General features: G+C 44.7%; 1 protein-coding gene across 4 annotated transcripts in view; it reads right to left on the reverse strand.

Moving 5' to 3' along the window:
• Nucleotides 1-6,659: 6,659 nt before the first annotated feature.
• The window catches only part of LOC124045451 (IQ motif and SEC7 domain-containing protein 1-like), a 118,984-nt gene continuing 102,858 nt past the window's right edge, over nt 6,660-22,785 (reverse strand). For 2 of the 4 annotated variants that reach the window (XM_046364748.1, XM_046364749.1), the window contains exons 13-14: nt 12,184-12,233; nt 6,660-9,969 (exon numbers count right to left, since the gene is read on the reverse strand). In XM_046364748.1, the coding sequence (XP_046220704.1) occupies nt 8,653-9,969; nt 12,184-12,233 (1,367 nt within the window). In that variant the 3' untranslated portion in view covers nt 6,660-8,652. The remainder of the gene's footprint in view (nt 9,970-12,183; nt 12,234-22,785) is intronic. The other 2 variants (XR_006840859.1, XR_006840858.1) reach the window with 2 other exon arrangements.

Raw genomic sequence — 22,785 nt, forward strand, 5'->3', positions numbered from 1 at the left:
AGTGTTAAGTTGTTCCACACCCATAATATAGATTCTATGGTTAAGTTGTTCCACACCCATAATATAGATTCTATGGTTAACTTGTTCCACACCCATAATATAGATTCCAGTGTTAAGTTGTTCCACACCCATAATATAGATTCTATGGTTAAGTTGTTCCACACCCATAATATAGATTCTATGGTTAAGTTGTTCCACACCCATAATATAGATTCTATGGTTAAGTTGTTCCATAATATAGATTCCACACCCATAATATAGATTCCAGTGTTAAGTTGTTCCACACCCATAATATAGATTCTATGGTTAAGTTGTTCCACACCCATAATATAGATTCTATGGTTAACTTGTTCCACACCCATAATATAGATTCCAGTGTTAAGTTGTTCCACACCCATAATATAGATTCTATGGTTAAGTTGTTCCACACCCATAATATAGATTCTATGGTTAAGTTGTTCCACACCCATAATATAGATTCTATGGTTAAGTTGTTCCACACCCATAATATAGATTCCAGTGTTAAGTTGTTCCACACCCATAATATAGATTCCAGTGTTAAGTTGTTCCACACCCATAATATAGATTCTATGGTTAAGTTGTTCCACACCCATAATATAGATTCTATGGTTAACTTGTTCCACACCCATAATATAGATTCCAGTGTTAAGTTGTTCCACACCCATAATATAGATTCTATGGTTAAGTTGTTCCACACCCATAATATAGATTCTATGGTTAAGTTGTTCCACACCCATAATATAGATTCCAGTGTTAAGTTGTTCCACACCCATAATATAGATTCCAGTGTTAAGTTGTTCCACACCCATAATATAGATTCCAGGGTTAAGTTGTTCCACAGTTTCAGACCTGAATAAAAACACACAATCTTTCCAACAACAAGAACATGTTTTATATTATAAGAGCAATTAAATATTCACGTTTTCATATCGCTGCATTTTAATTTAAACAAAAATACCTACAGTATGTATAAACAGCCATAAAATGTTCGTTAAAATAACGCCTGCTCTGACGCACACGTCCTAATGTCCTGACAATTTTACAATGACATCTTCCCTTCCCTGACATCGCTAGACATTCATGTTTATATTACAGTCCATTCAATAAAAGTGCTGACACATGCTGACACAGAGATCACAATAACGCCATGAAGACATTTCATTTACAACGGCCTACTTCTCCTTCCTGTATCTTACGCGCCCCCCCCCCACAGATCATGACATCATCTGGCGAGCAGAGGGTACACGACGGCTGAATTAAAGTACACCGGGGTAAGAATGGAAGCGGCCCTTGCTAAGTCTGGTTGATAATATGGAGCATCAGAGAGAGAACTGGTCGAAGCAACACACAGAGCATTGGGAATTACATGACGTAGTACACAGGCTGAGTCTCTTGTCCGTCAGCCCTGGGCCAGCCAATCAGAAAGCCGTAAATCCTGAGTGGTGGTGTGGGGGAGTTAGAAGGGGAGGAGCCATGGTGGAGAACGAACTGGGGGTGGTGCAGCAGAATCGGAGGAGAGGCACTGTTTGCAAAACCTTTTTGATAAAGCCGGTGCGTGTTCTGATCCTGTATACAAAGGTGTGTACTTCGTTAGTCCAGTTATCTTAAGTCCGTGTGAAGACCAACCGTATGTTAGCGAGCAGTTGTTAGCGACTCAGGCTAGTTAGTAACTGTTCGATCAAACCAGACGTCCATAGTACTGCAGTTCCAATGGCTCGTCCCACACAAAATAAACAAACAGTCGCATCTTCAATCATCTTGGCGCATTTTATCATCTTGGCCATGTTCTGTTATAATCTCCACCCGGCACAGCCAGAAGAGGACTGGCCACCCCACATAGCCTGGTTCCTCTCTAGGTTTCTAATCTCCACCTGGCACAACCAGAAGAGGACTGGCCACCCCACATAGCCTGGTTCCTCTCTAGGTTTCTAATCTCCACCTGGCACAGCCAGAAGAGGACTGGCCACCCCTCATAGCCTGGTTCCTCTCTAGGTTTCTTCCTAGGTTTTGGCCTTTCTAGGGAGTTTTTCCTAGCCACCGTGCTTCTACACCTGCATTGTTTGCTGTTTGGGGTTTTAGGCTGTGTTTCTGTACAGCACTTTGAGATATCAGCTGATGTAAGGTATTTGTAAATACATTTCATTTGATTCAAACAGTAGTACAAACAGCCCGAAACAATTAACAGTAATAGTAGTAGTTGTTACACCACACCAACAATAGCAAAAGTAGCATCCGTAGGAATCTTCATTGTCCTTGTAGTTTAATCCCAACAATTCTGTCCTCAACCATGTAAATTCATTCCTCTCAAGTACCATCAATGTTTAAGAGGATGACCTGGGAACATTGATATGTCTAAGAGGATGACCTGGGAACGCTGATATGTCTAAGAGGATGACCTGGGGACGCTGATATGTCTAAGAGGATGACCTGGGAACGCTGATATGTCTAAGAGGATGACCTGGGAACGCTGATATGTCTGAGAGAATGACCTGGGAATGCTGATATGTCTGAGAGGGAAATTACCTGGGAACGCATATATATACACGACGATGACCTGGGAACGTAGATATGTCTAAGAGAATGACCTGGGAACACTGATATGTCTAAGAGGATGGATGACTTGGGAATGCTGAAATGTCTAAGAGGATGGCCTGGGAACTCTGAAATGTCTAAGAAGATGACCTGGGAACGCTGATATGTCTAAGAAGATGACCTGGGAACGCTGATATGTCTAAGAGGATGGATGAACTAAGAAGGCACATATGTCTGAGAGGATGACCTGGGAATGCAGATATATCCACAACAATGACCTGGGAACGCTGATATATCCACAACAATGACCTGGGAACGCAGATATATCCACAACAATGACCTGGGAATGCTGATATGCCTAAGATGATGACCTGGAAACGCTGATATGCCTAAGATGATGGATGAATTGGGAATGCTGATGTGTCTCCGAAGATGACCTGGGAACTATGAAATGTCTAAGAAGATGACATGGGCATGCTGAAATGTCTAAGTGGATGACCTGGGAATGCTGATATGTCTAAGATGATGACCTAGGGACGCTGATATGCCTGAGAGGATGGATGACCTGCGAACGCTGATTTGTTTACGTGTATGACCTGGGGACGCTGATATGTCTAAGAGGATGACCTGGGGACGCTGATATGTCTAAGAGGATGACCTGGGGACGCTGATATGTCTAAGATGATGACCGAGGGAAAGCTGATGTGTCTAATAGGATGACTTGGGAATGATGATGTCTCTAAGAGGATGGCCTGGGAAAGCTGATGTGTCTAAGAGGATGACCTGGGAATGCTGATGTCTCTAAGAGGATGGCCTGGGAAAGCTGATGTGTCTAAGAGGATGGCCTGGGAAAGCTGATGTGTCTAAGAGGATGGCCTGGGAAAGCTGATGTGTCTAAGAGGATGGCCTGGGAAAGCTGATATGTCTAAGAGGATGGCCTGGGAATGCTGATATGTCTAAGAGGATGGCCTGGGAATGCTGATGTCTCTAAGAGGATGGCCTGGGAAAGCTGATGTGTCTAAGAGGATGACCTGGGAATGCTGATGTCTCTAAGAGGATGGCCTGGGAAAGCTGATGTGTCTAAGAGGATGGCCTGGGAACGCCTATATTTTGTTATGTTTTTTTTGCTCCATCCAAATATATATATATTTCTAATTATACCCTTTTAGACCAAAAAGTGTTAGTTCCAAGTACAAGCATAGCAGTATTTTCAGTCGGGACAGATTTTCTCTATATTTGTAGTGAATTGTAAAAAATCATATTTCTGTGGCAGTAAGTGATAATGACTTGAAAGAACGTATAAAATGCTCAATGACTGCATCAATTGTTTTATTAGAATTCCTAAAAGTATTGAGGGAGTTGCGCTGGTAAAATTGTTTTGAAAATACTAAATTAATATACTTTACAGTACACATGTTTTTTTGTGTGTAAACTACAAGAAATCTAAATGGGGAAACATGCTTTCTATCATTACTAAATAGTGTGTAAACCTAATGCTAATCGTGGGAGTGTAAACCTAATGCTAATCGTGGGTGTGTAAACCTAATGCTAATCGTGGGAGTGTAAACCTAATGCTAATCGTGGGAGTGTAAACCTAATGCTAACCGGGTGTGTGTAAACCTAATGCTAATCGTGGGAGTGTAAACCTAATGCTAATCGTGGGAGTGTAAACCTAATGCTAATCGTGGGTGTGTAAACCTAATGCTAATTGTGGGAGTGTAAACCTAATGCTAATCGTGGGAGTGTAAACCTAATGCTAATCGTGGGAGTGTAAACCTAATGCTAATCGTGGGAGTGTAAACCTAATGCTAATCGTGGGTGTGTAAACCTAATGCTAATTGTGGGAGTGTAAACCTAATGCTAATCGTGGGAGTGTAAACCTAATGCTAATCGTGGGAGTGTAAACCTAATGCTAATCGTGGGAGTGTAAACCTAATGCTAATCGTGGGTGTGTAAACCTAATGCTAATCATGGGTGTGTAAACCTAATGCTAATCGTGGGAGTGTAAACCTAATGCTAATCGTGGTAGTGTAAACCTAATGCTAATCGTGGGGGTGTAAACCTAATGCTAATCGTGGGAGTGTAAACCGAATGCTAATCGTGGGAGTGTAAACCTAATGCTAATCGTGGGAGTGTAAACCTAATGCTAATCGTGGGAGTGTAAACCTAATGCTAATCTTGGGAGTGTAAACCTTATACTAATCATGGGTGTGTAAAGCCCCAAGATATTTTCACATTCTCTACTGGAATGGTAGGGACAGAAGCCCCAAGATATTTTCACATTCTCTACTGGAATGGTAGGGACAGAAGCCCCAAGATATTTTCACATTCTCTACTGGAATGGTAGGGACAGAAGCCCCAAGATATTTTCACATTCTCTACTGGAATGGTTGGGACAGAAGCCCCAAGATATTTTCATATTCTCTACTGGAATGGTTGGGACAGAAGCCCCAAGATATTTTCATATTCTGTATTGGTATGGTTGGGACAGAAGCCCCAAGATATTTTCATATTCTGTACTGGTATGGTTGGGACAGAAGCCCCAAGATATTTTCATATTCTATACTGGAATGGTTGGGACAGAAGCCCCAAGATATTTTCATATTCTATACTGGAATGGTTGGGACAGAAGCCCCAATATATTTTCATATTCTGTACTGGTATGGTTAGCTCATTCCACTGTACCAAATCTACAGTATATTCAAATAAAATAATTGACAAATATTTGATAGGACTACAATACATTTCACCTGTTGTTGTCCCAAGTGATTGGGGAGTGTTTATGATGTAACACTTATAGTCCTCCAGCACTTTGGATTTGAAATCATACAGTCACTATGAGGTCAAAGTGCAAAGTTTCCAAACACTATTTCATTCACGTGGATGCTTCCATGATTACGGATAATCCTGAATTAATCATGAATAATGATGAGTAAGAAAGTTACAGAGGCATAAATTATGGTGAGAGGTTAGCATGAATTGGGGGTATGATATAAAATGCTAACCTCCCCTGTTATTGTAATGGTGGGAGATTAGCATGTCTTGGGGTTATGATATAAAATGCTAACCTCCCCTGTTATTATAATGGTGAGAGGTTAGCATGTCTTGGGAGTACGATATAAAATGCTAACCTCCCCTGTTATTGTAATGGTGAGAGGTTAGCATGTCTTGGGGTTATGATATAAAATGCTAACCACCCCTGTTATTGTAATGGTGAGAGGTTAGCATGTCTTGGGGTTATGATATAAAATGCTAACCTCCCCTGTTATTATAATGGTGAGAGGTTAGCATGTCTTGGGGTTATGATATAAAATGCTAACCTCCCCTGTTATTGTAATGGTGAGAGGTTAGCATGTCTTGGGGTTATGATATAAAATGCTAACCACCCCTGTTATTGTAATGGTGAGAGGTTAGCATGTCTTGGGGTTATGATATAAAATGCTAACCTCCCCTGTTATTATAATGGTGAGAGGTTAGCATGTCTTGGGGTTATGATATAAAATGCTAACCTCCCCTGTTATTGTAATGGTGAGAGGTTAGCATGTCTTGGGGTTATGATATAAAATGCTAACCTCCCCTGTTATTGTAATGGTGAGAGGTTAGCATGTCTTGGGGTTATGATATAAAATGCTAACCTCCCTGTTATTATAATGGTGAGAGGTTAGCATGTCTTGGGGTTATGATATAAAATGCTAACCTCCCCTGTTATTGTAAAGGTGAGAGGTTAGCATGTCTTGGGGTTATGATATAAAATGCTAACCTCCCCTGTTATTGTAATGGTGAGAGGTTAGCATGTCTTGGGGTTATGATATAAAATGCTAACCCCTCCCCTGTTATTGTAATGGTGGGAGATTAGCATGTCTTGGGGTTATGATATAAAATGCTAACCTCCCCTGTTATTATAATGGTGAGAGGTTAGCATGTCTTGGGAGTACGATATAAAATGCTAACCTCCCCTGTTATTGTAATGGTGAGAGGTTAGCATGTCTTGGGGTTATGATATAAAATGCTAACCTCCCCTGTTATTATAACGGTGAGAGGTTAGCATGTCTTGGGAGTATGATATAAAATGCTAACCACCCCTGTTATTGTAATGGTGAGAGGTTAGCATGTCTTGGGGTTATGATATAAAATGCTAACCACCCCTGTTATTGTAATGGTGAGAGGTTAGCATGTCTTGGGGTTATGATATAAAATGCTAACCACCCCTGTTATTGTAATGGGGAGAGGTTAGCATGCTTTGGGGGTATGATATTCGTGCGTTTGTAACTTTCACACTCATCGTTATTCCCGATTCATTCAGGACCAGCCATAATCATGGTATCATCCACATTAATGTAGAAGTGTTTAGAAACATATTCTATTCTTATTTACAATAAAAGTGACTCCATAATGACACAATACATTATTTACAATTAATAATCTGAAACACAACCAAAACAAATAGCAGATGCATCCAACAAGTTTGTAAAGTCACATGCTTGATGTAATCAATGCGTGCCGGGAATATAGGACCAAATAGTCAACTTCAATACACATAAGAGAATTTGTCCCAATACTCTTTAAAATGTGGAGACTACATGTACAAATTGCTGTAATTTCTAAACGGTTCACCCGATATGATTGAGAATACACTCCAATTAAAGCTGACAGTCTGCACATTAACCTCACAGTCACGTGTCATTTCAAAACCTGCTGGAGTACAAAAAAAAACTACACACGTGTCACTGTCCCAATACTTTTGGGAGCTCACTGTACCATGAGGTCACGCGTACGTACATGCCACACAAAGACACAGAAAAGCACTTCCTCTTCAGCAGCACACTCAACTCAACCATCTCTCGTTCCTTCTTCTCATGTCAACTATTAACCTCTATAGAGTCACTGAATGTCTTTATAACTATTAACCTCTATAGAGTCACTGAATGTCTTTATAACTATTAACCTCTATAGAGTCACTGAATGTCTTTATAACTATTAACCTCTATAGAGTCACTGAATGTCTTTATAACTATTAACCTCTATAGAGTCACTGAATGTCTTTATAACTATTAATCTCTATACTGTCCATGAGTCCCTGAATGTCATTTTTTTTGTGTGTGTCTTCCTCTTCCTCTAGTCTCTGAGTCTGGAGAGTGAGTCAAACTTTCAGTGAGTTAGTATCTTCCTCTTCAGTGATTTAGTATCTTCCTCTTCAGTGAGTTAGTATCTTCCTCTTCAGTGAGTTAGTATCTTCCTCATCAGTGAGTTAGTATCTTCCTCTTCCTCTCTACCTCTTCAGTGAGTTAGTATCTTCCTCTTCAGTGAGTTAGTATCTTCCTCTTCAGTGAGTTAGTATCTTCCTCTTCCTCTCTACCTCTTCAGTTAGTTAGTATCTTCCTCTTCAGTGAGTTAGTATCTTCCTCTTCAGTGAGTTAGTATCTTCCTCTTCCTCTCTACCTCTTTAGTGAGTTAGTATCTTCCTCTTCAGTGAGTTAGTATCTTCCTCTTCCTCTCTACCTCTTCAGTTAGTTAGTATCTTCCTCTTTAGTGAGTTAGTATCTTCCTCTTCCTCTCTACCTCTTCAGTGAGTTAGTATCTTCCTCTTCAGTGAGTTAGTATCTTCCTCTTCAGTGAGATAGTATCTTCCTCTTCAGTGAGTTAGTATCTTCCTCTTCCTCTCTACCTCTTCAGTTAGTTAGTATCTTCCTCTTCAGTGAGTTAGTATCTTCCTCTTCAGTGAGTTAGTATCTTCCTCTTCCTCTCTACCTCTTCAGTGAGTTAGTATCTTCCTCTTCAGTGAGTTAGTATCTTCCTCTTCAGTGAGTTAGTATCTTCCTCTTCAGTGAGTTAGTATCTTCCTCTTCCTCTCTACCTGTTCAGTTAGTTAGTATCTTCCCCTTCCTCTCTACCTGAATGTGAATCTGTGAGGAAACCGGAGGTGGAAGTAACACAGCCTGATCAAGCCCCACCTCCTCCTGCCTCTCCCAGAGCGCCGGCGGCCATATTGGATGATCTGGGCGTGGCCCCTCTTAAACCTGTATTTGTCCTGGTCTGACGACCTCAGTCTGACGAGCAGTGCCCCCTGGTGTCTGGGAGGGTTGTTGCGTCTCCTGACACTCACACCACCGTGCTGATGCGGTTGATAGGCTTGGACTTGGAGCTGGTGGTGCTGCCCGACCCCGTGCTGCTGTTGCCCCCGCCAGACCCCTGCTGCCCTCCCTGGTGCTGGGGTGGGTGGCTGGGCGGCTGGCTGGGCGGCTGGAGCTGGAGGGTGTAGGGGGAGAGAGGGGTAAGCGGGGTGTGAGGGGAGGAAGGGGGGGGTAAAGGGGAGTGAGGAGGGGGAGGGGGTATGGAGGAGAGCGGGAGGTACTGGGCGTGGCTTTGGGCGTCGGTCTGTGGGACGTACCGGGCGGAAGGGGTCTGTGGGGGAGGGGCGGCAAAGATGAAGTGAGTCTGGTGCTGAGGATGTTGGGCGAGATGGGGGCTGAGGGAAAGGCCGGGATGGGGGCTGTGGTTGTGGGAATGAGCGGTAAGATGAGGGACATGGGTGTGGGCGTGAGGGTGGGGCTGCGAGCGCGAGAGAGTAAGAGGGAGCTTGGCGCCTCCTCCTCCTCCTCGACCGTGAGTGGAGTGTGTGTGGTAGAGGGTCGGGGGCCCCGGCGAGTGAGGAGAATGTGGAGAAAGGGGCGGAGGGGGGCAGCCTACCCCCATAGAAACCCCCATGTTGGTATAGAACCCCCCCTGACCCTGTACACCATGCTGCTGCAGCTGGGAGGGAGCAGGACCGGGGCCCGGCCACTTGGGGACCCCAACCAGGGGGCCCCTGTGGATGGTATGAGGCCCAGGGGCCCCCTGGGCGGTGGAGGAGGGCTGGCTGAGAGGGGGCCCTGTCTGGGCGTGGTAGCGGTGGTGGTGATGGTAGTAGGATGGAGGAGGCTGCTGCCCTGCGGTACTGTTGTGGCAGTACTGGGCGTGCAGGGCCTGGATCTTGGAGGTCCCTCCTGGGTCGGAGTTGCTGAGGGCGGAGGGGGAGTGTGGGGGCGGGCCGCCGGTGGTGGGCGGGGGGACAGGTGCAGGGTAGTCTGGCAGCCCAGGTGGGAGGAGAGGGGGGAGAGAGGGGAGAGGACCAGGGGGCTTGGTGTTGGAGCGCTTGCTCCCAAACAGGGAACCCAGGAAGGAGCCTCCACTGCCCCCTCCCCCTCCAGACCCGCTCCCCAGGGCTCCCGTCCCCCCTCGGTCTCCGTTGCTGGGAACCAGTGCCGTCGTCCCAGTAGCGGTATTGTGATTTAGCCCCGGCCCACCCCCCACTCCCATTCCGGGGCTCAGGATGGGGTGGTGAGGCCGGTAGTCTTGGATGTCATAGCAACCGGGTGGCATTACACCCCCACCCATGTGGGGGCGCTGATGAGGCCTGGGACTGTTAATGATGGAGCCCTGACCAGAGAAGGATAGGAAGAGAGAGATGAGAGATGAGGAGAGAAAGATAGGAGGGGAAGAGAGAGACAGAGGGGAGGAGGGAGAGAGGAGATAAAGGAGACAGAGGGGAGGAGGGAGAGAGGAGAGAGAGGAGAGAGAGGAAAGAGAGACGGAGGGGGGAGGAGGGAGAGAGGAGAGAGGGGAGGAGGGAGAGAGGAGAGAGAGGAGACAGAGGGGAGGAGGGAGAGAGGAGAGAGAGGAAAGAGAGACGGAGGGGAGGAGGGAGAGAGGAGAGTGAGGAGAGAGAGGAGGGAGAGAGGAGAGAGGGGAGGAGGGAGAGAGGAGAGAGAGGAGACAGAGGGGAGGAGGGAGAGAGGAGAGAGAGGAAAGAGAGACGGAGGGGAGGAGGGAGAGAGGGGAGGAGGGAGAGAGGAGAGAGAGGAGACAGAGGGGAGGAGGGAGAGAGGAGAGAGAGGAAAGAGAGACGGAGGGGAGGAGGGAGAGAGGAGAGTGAGGAGAGAGAGGAGGGAGAGAGAGAGACGGGGGAGGAGGGAGAGAGGAGAGAGAGGAGACAGAGGGGAGGAGGGAGAGAGGAGAGAGAGGAAAGAGAGACGGAGGGGAGGAGGGAGAGAGGAGAGAGAGGAGGGAGGGGAGGAGGGAGAGAGGAGAGAGAGACGGAGGGGAGGAGGGAGAGAGGAGAGAGAGACGGAGGGGAGGAGGGAGAGAGGAGGGGAGGAGGGAGAGAGGAGAGAGAGACGGAGGGGAGGAGGGAGAGAGGAGGGGAGGAGTAGGGGGGAGGAGAGAGAGACGGAGGGGAGGAGGGAGAGAGGAGGGGAGGAGGGAGAGAGGAGAGAGAGACGGAGGGGAGGAGGGAGAGAGGAGGGGAGGAGGGGAGGAGAGAGAGACAGAGGGGAGGAGGGTCAGTAAAGTGCTGTTTTTATTTAATCATTATAAGGACAGAACACACACCTCCGACACTGACGACAGATGTTAAATAACACCAATAAAGTTAACAGCTGAAAAGACATATCTATGTTACTGCCATCCCACCAGCAACTGGTGAGGCAAACACATGCAGGCCCTTTAAATCCACCACGATATCAAGCAGTAGTGAATAGTACCATGCAGGGTATTGCAAACATTCAGAAGCATCATGCCATATTGCAGTGGTAGTTTGATTGGGGAGGAACCCCCCCACCCCTTCTCCTGTCCCTTCTATATCAGACAAGCAGACCAACACTGACCCCCCCCCTTCTCCTGTCCCTTCTATATCAGACAAGCAGACCAACACTGAACCCCTCCCTTCTCCTGTCCCTTCTATATCAGACTAGCAGACCAACACTGACCCCCCCCTTCTCCTGTCCCCTCTATATCAGACTAGCAGACCAACACTGACCCCCCTTCTCCTGTCCCTTCTATATCAGACAAGCAGACCAACACTGAACCCCCCTTCTCCTGTCCCTTCTATATCAGACTAGCAGACCAACACTGACCCCCCCCCTTCTCCTGTCCCCTCTATATCAGACTAGCAGACCAACACTAACCCCCCCTTCTCCTGTCCCCTCTATATCAGACTAGCAGACCAACACTGAACCCCCCTTCTCCTGTCCCTTCTAAATCAGACTAGCAGACCAACACTGACCCCCCTTCTCCTGTCCCCTCTATATCAGACTAGCAGACCAACACTGACCCCCCCTTCTCCTGTCCCCTCTATATCAGACTAGCAGACCAACACTGAACCCCCCTTTTCCTGTCCCTTCCATATCAGACTAGCAGACCAACACTGACCACCCCCTCCTCCTGTCCCCTCTATATCAGACGAGCAGACCAACACTGACCACCCCCCCCCCCTCCCCCTTCTCCTGTCCCTTCTATATCAGACTAGCAGACCAACACTGAACCCCCCCCTTCTCCTGTCCCCTCTATATCAGACTAGCAGACCAACACTGACACCCCCCCTTCTCCTGTCCCTTCCATATCAGACTAGCAGACCAACACTGAACCCCCCCCCTTCTCCTGTCCCCTCTATATCAGACTAGCAGACCAACACTGACCCCCCCTTCTCCTGTCCCCTCTATATCAGACTAGCAGACCAACACTGCCCCCCTTCTCCTGTACCTTCCATATCAGACTAGCAGACCAACACTGCCCCCCCTTCTCCTGTACCTTCCATATCAGACTAGCAGACCAACACTGACCCCCCCAGACTAGCAGACTTGCTAGCAGACTTACTTCCATAGTGCTGTCCAGGGAGCCAACACTGTTCCGGCGGCCCCGCTTTCCTGCACCAAGGAATAACAAAAGTCACATGTTGTGGTGTCTCATGTTGTGCTGTCTCATGTTGTGCTGTCTCATGTTGTGGTGTCTCATGTTGTGGTGGTAACTACAGTTCTCCTGTTGGGACAGCAGGTGGATAACTACAGTTCTCCTGTTGGGACAGCAGGTGGATAACTACAGTTCTCCTGTTGGGACAGCAGGTGGATAACTACAGTTCTCCTGTTGGGACAGCAGGTGGATAACTACAGTTCTCCTGTTGGGACAGCAGGTGAATACTGATCATCAGGCTCATCAACCAGACTAAGATAATGACTTGGTGTAAAGATGGAGACTCATGATCAACCAAACTGAAATTATGTAGTCATGAGGAGACAGACCAGATATACCCTGGTATTATGTAGTCAGGAGGAGACAGACCACCAGATATACCCTGGTATTATGTAGTCATGAGGAGACAGACCAGATATACCCTGGTATTATGTAGTCATGAGGAGACAGACCAGATATATCCTGGTATTATGTAGTCATGAGGAGACAGACCACCAGATATACCCTGGTATTATGTAGTCATGAGGAGACAGACCAGATATACCCTGGTATTATGTAGTCATGAGGAGACAGACCAGATATATCCTGGTATTATGTAGTCATGAGGAGACAGACCAGATATACCCTGGTATTATGTAGTCATGAGGAGACAGACCAGATATACCCTGGTATTATGTAGTCATGAGGAGACAGACCAGATATATCCTGGTATTATGTAGTCATGAGGAGACAGACCAGATATACCCTGGTATTATGTAGTCATGAGGAGACAGACCAGATATACCCTGGTATTATGTAGTCATGAGGAGACAGACCAGATATACCCTGGTATTATGTAGTCATGAGGAGACAGACCAGATATACCCTGGTATTATGTAGTCACCCTGGAGGAGACAGACCAGATATACCCTGGTATTATGTAGTCATGAGGAGACAGACCAGATATACCCTGGTATTATGTAGTCATGAGGAGACAGACCACCAGATATACCCTGGTATTATGTAGTCATGATGAGGAGACAGACCAGATATACCCTGGTATTATGTAGTCATGAGGAGACAGACCACCAGATATACCCTGGTATTATGTAGTCATGAGGAGACAGACCAGATATACCCTGGTATTATGTAGTCATGAGGAGACAGACCACCAGATATACCCTGGTATTATGTAGTCATGAGGACACAGACCACCAGATATACCCTGGTATTATGTAGTCATGAGGAGACAGACCAGATATACCCTGGTATTATGTAGTCATGAGGAGACAGACCACCAGATATACCCTGGTATTATGTAGTCATGAGGAGACAGACCAGATATACCCTGGTATTATGTAGTCATGAGGAGACAGACCAGATATACCCTGGTATTATGTAGTCATGAGGAGACAGACCAGATATACCCTGGTATTATGTAGTCATGAGGAGACAGACCAGATATACCCTGGTATTATGTAGTCATGAGGAGACAGACCAGATATACCCTGGTATTATGGAGACAGACCAGATATACCCTGGTATTATGTAGTCATGAGGAGACAGACCAGATATACCCTGGTATTATGGAGACAGACCAGATATACCCTGGTATTATGGAGACAGACCACCAGATATACCCTGGTATTATGTAGTCATGAGGAGACAGACCAGATATACCCTGGTATTATGTAGTCATGAGGAGACAGACCAGATATACCCTGGTATTATGTAGTCATGAGGAGACAGACCAGATATACCCTGGTATTATGTAGTCATGAGGAGACTGATACCCTGGAGACAGACCAGATATACCCTGGTATTATGTAGTTATGAGTCCTGGAGACAGACCAGATATACCCTGGTATTATGTAGTCATGAGGAGACAGACCAGATATACCCTGGTATTATGTAGTCATGAGGAGACAGACCAGATATACCCTGGTATTATGTAGTCATGAGGAGACAGACCAGATATACCCTGGTATTATGTAGTCATGAGGAGACAGACCAGATATACCCTGGTATTATGTAGCTGAGGAGACAGACCAGATATACCCTGGTATTATGTAGCTGAGGAGACAGACCAGATATACCCTGGTATTATGTAGCTGAGGAGACAGACCAGATATACCCTGGTATTATGTAGTCATGAGGAGACAGACCAGATATACCCTGGTATTATGTAGCTGAGGAGACAGACCAGATATACCCTGGTATTATGTAGTCATGAGGAGACAGACCAGATATACCCTGGTATTATGTAGTCATGAGGAGACAGACCAGATATACCCTGGTATTATGTAGTCATGAGGAGACAGACCAGATATACCCTGGTATTATGTAGTCATGAGGAGACAGACCAGATATACCCTGGTATTATGTAGTCATGAGGAGACAGACCAGATATACCCTGGTATTATGTAGTCATGAGGAGACAGACCAGATATACCCTGGTATTATGTAGTCATGAGGAGACAGACCAGATATACCCTGGTATTATGTAGTCCTGAGGAGACAGACCAGATATACCCTGGTATTATGTAGCTGAGGAGACAGACCAGATATACCCTGGTATTATGTAGTCATGAGGAGACAGACCAGATATACCCTGGTATTATGTAGCTGAGGAGACAGACCAGATATACCCTGGTATTATGGAGACAGACCAGATATACCCTGGTATTATGTAGTCATGAGGAGACAGACCAGATATACCCTGGTATTATGTAGTCATGAGGAGACAGACCAGATATACCCTGGTATTATGTAGTCATGAGGAGACAGACCAGATATACCCTGGTATTATGTAGTCATGAGGAGACAGACCAGATATACCCTGGTATTATGGAGACAGACCAGATATACCCTGGTATTATGTAGTCATGAGGAGACAGACCAGATATACCCTGGTATTATGTAGTCATGAGGAGACAGACCAGATATACCCTGGTATTATGTAGTCATGAGGAGACAGACCAGATATACCCTGGTATTATGTAGTCATGAGGAGACAGACCAGATATACCCTGGTATTATGTAGTCATGAGGAGACAGACCAGATATACCCTGGTATTATGTAGTCATGAGGAGACAGACCAGATATACCCTGGTATTATGTAGTCATGAGGAGACAGACCAGATATACCCTGGTATTATGTAGTCATGAGGAGACAGACCAGATATACCCTGGTATTATGTAGTCATGAGGAGACAGACCACCAGATATACCCTGGTATTATGTAGTCATGAGAGACAGACCACCAGATATACCCTGGTATTATAGTCATGAGACAGACCAGATATACCCTGGTATTATGTAGCTGAGGAGACAGACCAGATATACCCTGGTATTATGTAGTCATGAGGAGACAGACCAGATATACCCTGGTATTATGTAGTCATGAGGAGACAGACCAGATATACCCTGGTATTATGTAGTCATGAGGAGACAGACCAGATATACCCTGGTATTATGTAGTCATGAGGAGACAGACCAGATATACCCTGGTATTATGTAGTCATGAGGAGACAGACCAGATATACCCTGGTATTATGTAGTCATGAGAGACAGACCAGACAGACCACCAGATATGAGGAGACCCTGGTATTATGTAGTCATGAGTCATGAGGAGACAGACCAGATATACCCTGGTATTATGTAGTCATGAGGAGACAGACCACCAGATATACCCTGGTATTATGTAGTCATGAGGAGACAGACCAGATATACCCTGGTATTATGTAGTCATGAGGAGACAGACCAGATATACCCTGGTATTATGTAGTCATGAGGAGACAGACCACCAGATATACCCTGGTATTATGTAGTCATGAGGAGACAGACCAGATATACCCTGGTATTATGTAGTCATGAGGAGACAGACCAGATATACCCTGGTATTATGTAGTCATGAGGAGACAGACCACCAGATATACCCTGGTATTATGTAGTCATGAGGAGACAGACCACCAGATATACCCTGGTATTATGTAGTCATGAGGAGACAGACCAGATATACCCTGGTATTATGTAGTCATGAGGAGACAGACCAGATATACCCTGGTATTATGTAGTCATGAGGAGACAGACCAGATATACCCTGGTATTATGTAGTCATGAGGAGACAGACCAGATATACCCTGGTATTATGTAGTCATGAGGAGACAGACCAGATATACCCTGGTATTATGTAGTCATGAGGAGACAGACCAGATATACCCTGGTATTATGTAGTCATGAGGAGACAGACCAGATATACCCTGGTATTATGTAGTCATGAGGAGACAGACCAGATATACCCTGGTATTATGTAGTCATGAGGAGACAGACCAGATATACCCTGGTATTATGTAGTCATGAGGAGACAGACCAGATATACCCTGGTATTATGTAGTCATGAGGAGACAGACCAGATATACCCTGGTATTATGTAGTCATGAGGAGACAGACCAGATATACCCTGGTATTATGTAGTCATGAGGAGACAGACCAGATATACCCTGGTATTATGTAGTCATGAGGAGACAGACCACCAGATATACCCTGGTATTATGTAGTCATGAGGAGACAGACACCAGATATACCCTGGTATTATGTAGTCATGAGGAGACAGACCAGATATACCCTGGTATTATGTAGTCATGAGGAGACAGACCAGATATACCCTGGTATTATGTAGTCATGAGGAGACAGACCAGATATACCCTGGTATTATGTAGTCATGAGGAGACAGACCAGATATACCCTGGTATTATGTAGTCATGAGGAGACAGACCAGATATACCCTGGTATTATGTAGTCATGAGGAGACAGACCAGATATACCCTGGTATTATGTAGTCATGAGGAGACAGACCAGATATACCCTGGTATTATGTAGTCATGAGGAGACAGACCAGATATACCCTGGTATTATGTAGTCATGAGGAGACAGACCAGATATACCCTGGTATTATGTAGTCATGAGGAGACAGACCAGATATACCCTGGTATTATGTAGTCATGAGGAGACAGACCAGATATACCCTGGTATTATGTAGTCATGAGGAGACAGACCAGATATACCCTGGTATTATGTAGTCATGAGGAGACAGACCAGATATACCCTGGTATTATGTAGTCATGAGGAGACAGACCAGATATACCAGATATACCCTGGTATTATGTAGTCATGAGGAGACAGACCAGATATACCCTGGTATTATGTAGTCATGAGGAGACAGACCAGATATACCCTGGTATTATGTAGTCATGAGGAGACAGACCAGATATACCCTGGTATTATGTAGTCATGAGGAGACAGACCAGATATACCCTGGTATTATGTAGTCATGAGGAGACAGACCAGATATACCCTGGTATTATGTAGTCATGAGGAGACAGACCAGATATACCCTGGTATTATGTAGTCATGAGGAGACAGACCAGATATACCCTGGTATTATGTAGTCATGAGGAGACAGACCAGATATACCCTGGTATTATGTAGTCATGAGGAGACAGACCAGATATACCCTGGTATTATGTAGTCATGAGGAGACAGACCAGATATACCCTGGTATTATGTAGTCATGAGGAGACAGACCAGATATACCCTGGTATTATGTAGTCATGAGGAGACAGACCAGATATACCCTGGTATTATGTAGTCATGAGGAGACAGACCAGATATACCCTGGTATTATGTAGTCATGAGGAGACAGACCAGATATACCCTGGTATTATGTAGTCATGAGGAGACAGACCAGATATACCCTGGTATTATGTAGTCATGAGGAGACAGACCAGATATACCCTGGTATTATGTAGTCATGAGGAGACAGACCAGATATACCCTGGTATTATGTAGTCATGAGGAGACAGACCAGATATACCCTGGTATTATGTAGTCATGAGGAGACAGACCAGATATACCCTGGTATTATGTAGTCATGAGGAGACAGACCAGATATACCCTGGTATTATGTAGTCATGAGGAGACAGACCAGATATACCCTGGTATTATGTAGTCATGAGGAGACAGACCAGATATACCCTGGTATTATGTAGTCATGAGGAGACAGACCAGATATACCCTGGTATTATGTAGTCATGAGGAGACAGACCAGATATACCCTGGTATTATGTAGTCATGAGGAGACAGACCAGATATACCCTGACCAGTATTATGTAGTCATGAGGAGACAGACCAGATATACCCTGGTATTATGTAGTCATGAGGAGACAGACCAGATATACCCTGGTATTATGTAGTCATGAGGAGACAGACCAGATATACCCTGGTATTATGTAGTCATGAGGAGACAGACCAGATATACCCTGGTATTATGTAGTCATGAGGAGACAGACCAGATATACCCTGGTATTATGTAGTCATGAGGAGACAGACCAGATATACCCTGGTATTATGTAGTCATGAGGAGACAGACCAGATATACCCTGGTATTATGTAGTCATGAGGAGACAGACCAGATATACCCTGGTATTATGTAGTCATGAGGAGACAGACCAGATATACCCTGGTATTATGTAGTCATGAGGAGACAGACCAGATATACCCTGGTATTATGTAGTCATGAGGAGACAGACCAGATATACCCTGGTATTATGTAGTCATGAGGAGACAGACCAGATATACCCTGGTATTATGTAGTCATGAGGAGACAGACCAGATATACCCTGGTATTATGTAGTCATGAGGAGACAGACCAGATATACCCTGGTATTATGTAGTCATGAGGAGACAGACCAGATATACCCTGGTATTATGTAGTCATGAGGAGACAGACCAGATATACCCTGGTATTATGTAGTCATGAGGAGACAGACCAGATATACCCTGGTATTATGTAGTCATGAGGAGACAGACCAGATATACCCTGGTATTATGTAGTCAGACCAGATATACCCAGATATCATGAGGAGACAGACCAGATACCCTGGTATTATGTAGTCATGAGGAGACAGACCAGATATACCCTGGTATTATGTAGTCATGAGGAGACAGACCAGATATACCCTGGTATTATGTAGTCATGAGGAGACAGACCAGATATACCCTGGTATTATGTAGTCATGAGGAGACAGACCAGATATACCCTGGTATTATGAGACAGACCAGATATCATGAGGAGACAGACCAGATATACCCTGGTATTATGTAGTCATGAGGAGACAGACCAGATATACCCTGGTATTATGTAGTCATGAGGAGACAGACCAGATATACCCTGGTATTATGTAGTCATGAGGAGACAGACCAGATATACCCTGGTATTATGTAGTCATGAGGAGACAGACCAGATATACCCTGGTGAGGAGACAGACCAGATATACCCTGGTATTATGTGAGGAGACAGTCATGATGGAGACAGACCAGATATACCCTGGTATTATGTAGTCATGAGGAGACAGACCAGATATACCCTGGTATTATGGTCATGACAGACAGACCAGATATACCCTGGTATTATAGAGGAGACAGACCAGATATACCCTGGTATTATGAGGAGACAGACCAGTCTGGTATTATGAGGAGACAGACCAGATATACCCTGGTATTATGTAGTCATGAGGAGACAGACCAGATATACCCTGGTATTATGTAGTCATGAGGAGACAGACCAGATATACCCTGGTATTATGTAGTCATGAGGAGACAGACCAGATATACCCTGGTATTATGTAGTCATGAGGAGACAGACCAGATATACCCTGGTATTATGTAGTCATGAGGAGACAGACCAGATATACCCTGGTATTATGTAGTCATGAGGAGACAGACCAGATATACCCTGGTATTATGTAGTCATGAGGAGACAGACCAGATATACCCTGGTATTATGTAGTCATGAGGAGACAGACCAGATATACCCTGGTATTATGTAGTCATGAGGAGACAGACCAGATATACCCTGGTATTATGGAGACAGACCATCAGTATTATGTAGTCATGAGGAGACAGACCAGATATACCCTGGTATTATGGAGACAGACCAGATATACCCTGGTATTATGTAGGAGACAGACCAGATATACCCTGGTATTATGTAGTCATGGAGGAGACAGACCAGATATACCCTGGTATTATGTAGTCATGAGGAGACAGACCAGATATACCCTGGTATTATGTAGTCATGAGGAGACAGACCAGATATACCCTGGTATTATGACCACCAGATATACCCTGGTATTATGGAGACAGACCAGATATACCCTGGTATTATGTAGTCATGAGGAGACAGACCAGATATACCCTGGTATTATGTAGTCATGAGGAGACAGACCAGATATACCCTGGTATTATGTAGTCATGGAGACAGACCAGAGACCAGATATACCCTGGTATTATGTAGTCATGATGGAGACAGACCAGATATACCCTGGTATTATGTAGTCATGAGGAGACAGACCAGATATACCCTGGTATTATGTAGTCATGAGGAGACAGACCAGATATACCCTGGTATTATGAGACAGACCAGATATACCCTGGTATTATGGAGACAGACCATCAGATGAGGAGACAGACCAGATACCCAGTCATGAGGAGACAGACCAGATATACCCTGGTATTATGTAGTCATGAGGAGACAGACCAGATATACCCTGGTATTATGTAGTCATGAGGAGACAGACCAGATATACCCTGGTATTATGTAGCTGAGGAGACAGACCAGATATACCCTGGTATTATGGAGACAGACCAGATATACCCTGGTATTATGTAGTCAGATATACCCTGGTATTATGAGGAGACAGACCAGATATACCCTGGTATTATGTAGTCATGAGGAGACAGACCAGATATACCCTGGTATTATGTAGTCATGAGGAGACAGACCAGATATACCCTGGTATTATGTAGCTGAGGAGACAGACCAGATATACCCTGGTATTATGTAGTCATGAGGAGACAGACCAGATATACCCTGGTATTATGTAGTCATGAGGAGACAGACCAGATATACCCTGGTATTATGTAGTCATGAGGAGACAGACCAGATATACCCTGGTATTATGTAGTCATGAGGAGACAGACCAGATATACCCTGGTATTATGTAGTCATGAGGAGACAGACCAGATATACCCTGGTATTATAGTCATGAGGAGACAGACCAGTAGTCCCTGGTATTATGGAGACAGACCACCAGATATACCCTGGTATTATGTAGTCATGAGGAGACAGACCAGATATACCCTGGTATTATGTAGTCATGAGGAGACAGACCAGATATACCCTGGTATTATGTAGTCATGAGGAGACAGACCAGATATACCCTGGTATTATGATAGTCATTATGGAGACAGACCAGATATACCCTGGTATTATGTAGTCATGAGGAGACAGACCAGATATACCCTGGTATTATGTAGTCATGAGGAGACAGACCAGATATACCCTGGTATTATGTAGTCATGAGGAGACAGACCATCAGATATACCCTGGTATTATGTAGTCATGACAGAGACAGACCACCAGATATACCCTGGTATTATGGAGACAGACCAGATATACCCTGGTATTATGGAGACAGACCAGATATACCCTGGTATTATGGAGACAGACCAGATATACCCTGGTATTATGTAGTCATGAGGAGACAGACCACCAGATATACCCTGGTATTATGTAGTCATGAGGAGACAGACCAGATATACCCTGGTATTATGTAGTCATGAGGAGACAGACCAGATATACCCTGGTATTATGTAGTCATGAGGAGACAGACCAGATATACCCTGGTATTATGTAGTCATGAGGAGACAGACCAGATATACCCTGGTATTATGTAGTCATGAGGAGACAGACCAGATATACCCTGGTATTATGTAGTCATGAGGAGACAGACCAGATATACCCTGGTATTATGTAGTCATGAGGAGACAGACCATCAGATATACCCTGGTATTATGTAGTCATGAGGAGACAGACCACCAGATATACCCTGGTATTATGGAGACAGACCAGATATACCCTGGTATTATGGAGACAGACCAGATATACCCTGGTATTATGGAGACAGACCAGATATACCCTGGTATTATGTAGTCATGAGGAGACAGACCAGATATACCCTGGTATTATGTAGTCATGAGGAGACAGACCAGATATACCCTGGTATTATGTAGTCATGAGGAGACAGACCATCAGATATACCCTGGTATTATGTAGTCATGAGGAGACAGACCACCAGATATACCCTGGTATTATGGAGACAGACCAGATATACCCTGGTATTATGGAGACAGACCAGATATATCCTGGTATTATGTAGAGTCACGAGGGGAAACTGAAATGTTTTCTTGTCACGTGTGTATTTCCATTTGCTAAATATTTTGATAAAGCCTGAAATAAAATAATTAAGGACGACCGATAATTAAATTACATTCATCTTCTGTGTGTTAAATGGCACATGTGTTAACATAGAGTGTGTATAGGCTTGTCTCCAACATGAATGTTCTCTTTGTGACTCGATTCAAGTGACTTCTGTTCATTTTATATATCTACATATGAATATTTTTAC

Source organism: Oncorhynchus gorbuscha, linkage group LG10 (assembly GCF_021184085.1).
Source record: "Oncorhynchus gorbuscha isolate QuinsamMale2020 ecotype Even-year linkage group LG10, OgorEven_v1.0, whole genome shotgun sequence".
Classification (NCBI taxonomy): Eukaryota; Metazoa; Chordata; class Actinopteri; order Salmoniformes; family Salmonidae; genus Oncorhynchus; species Oncorhynchus gorbuscha.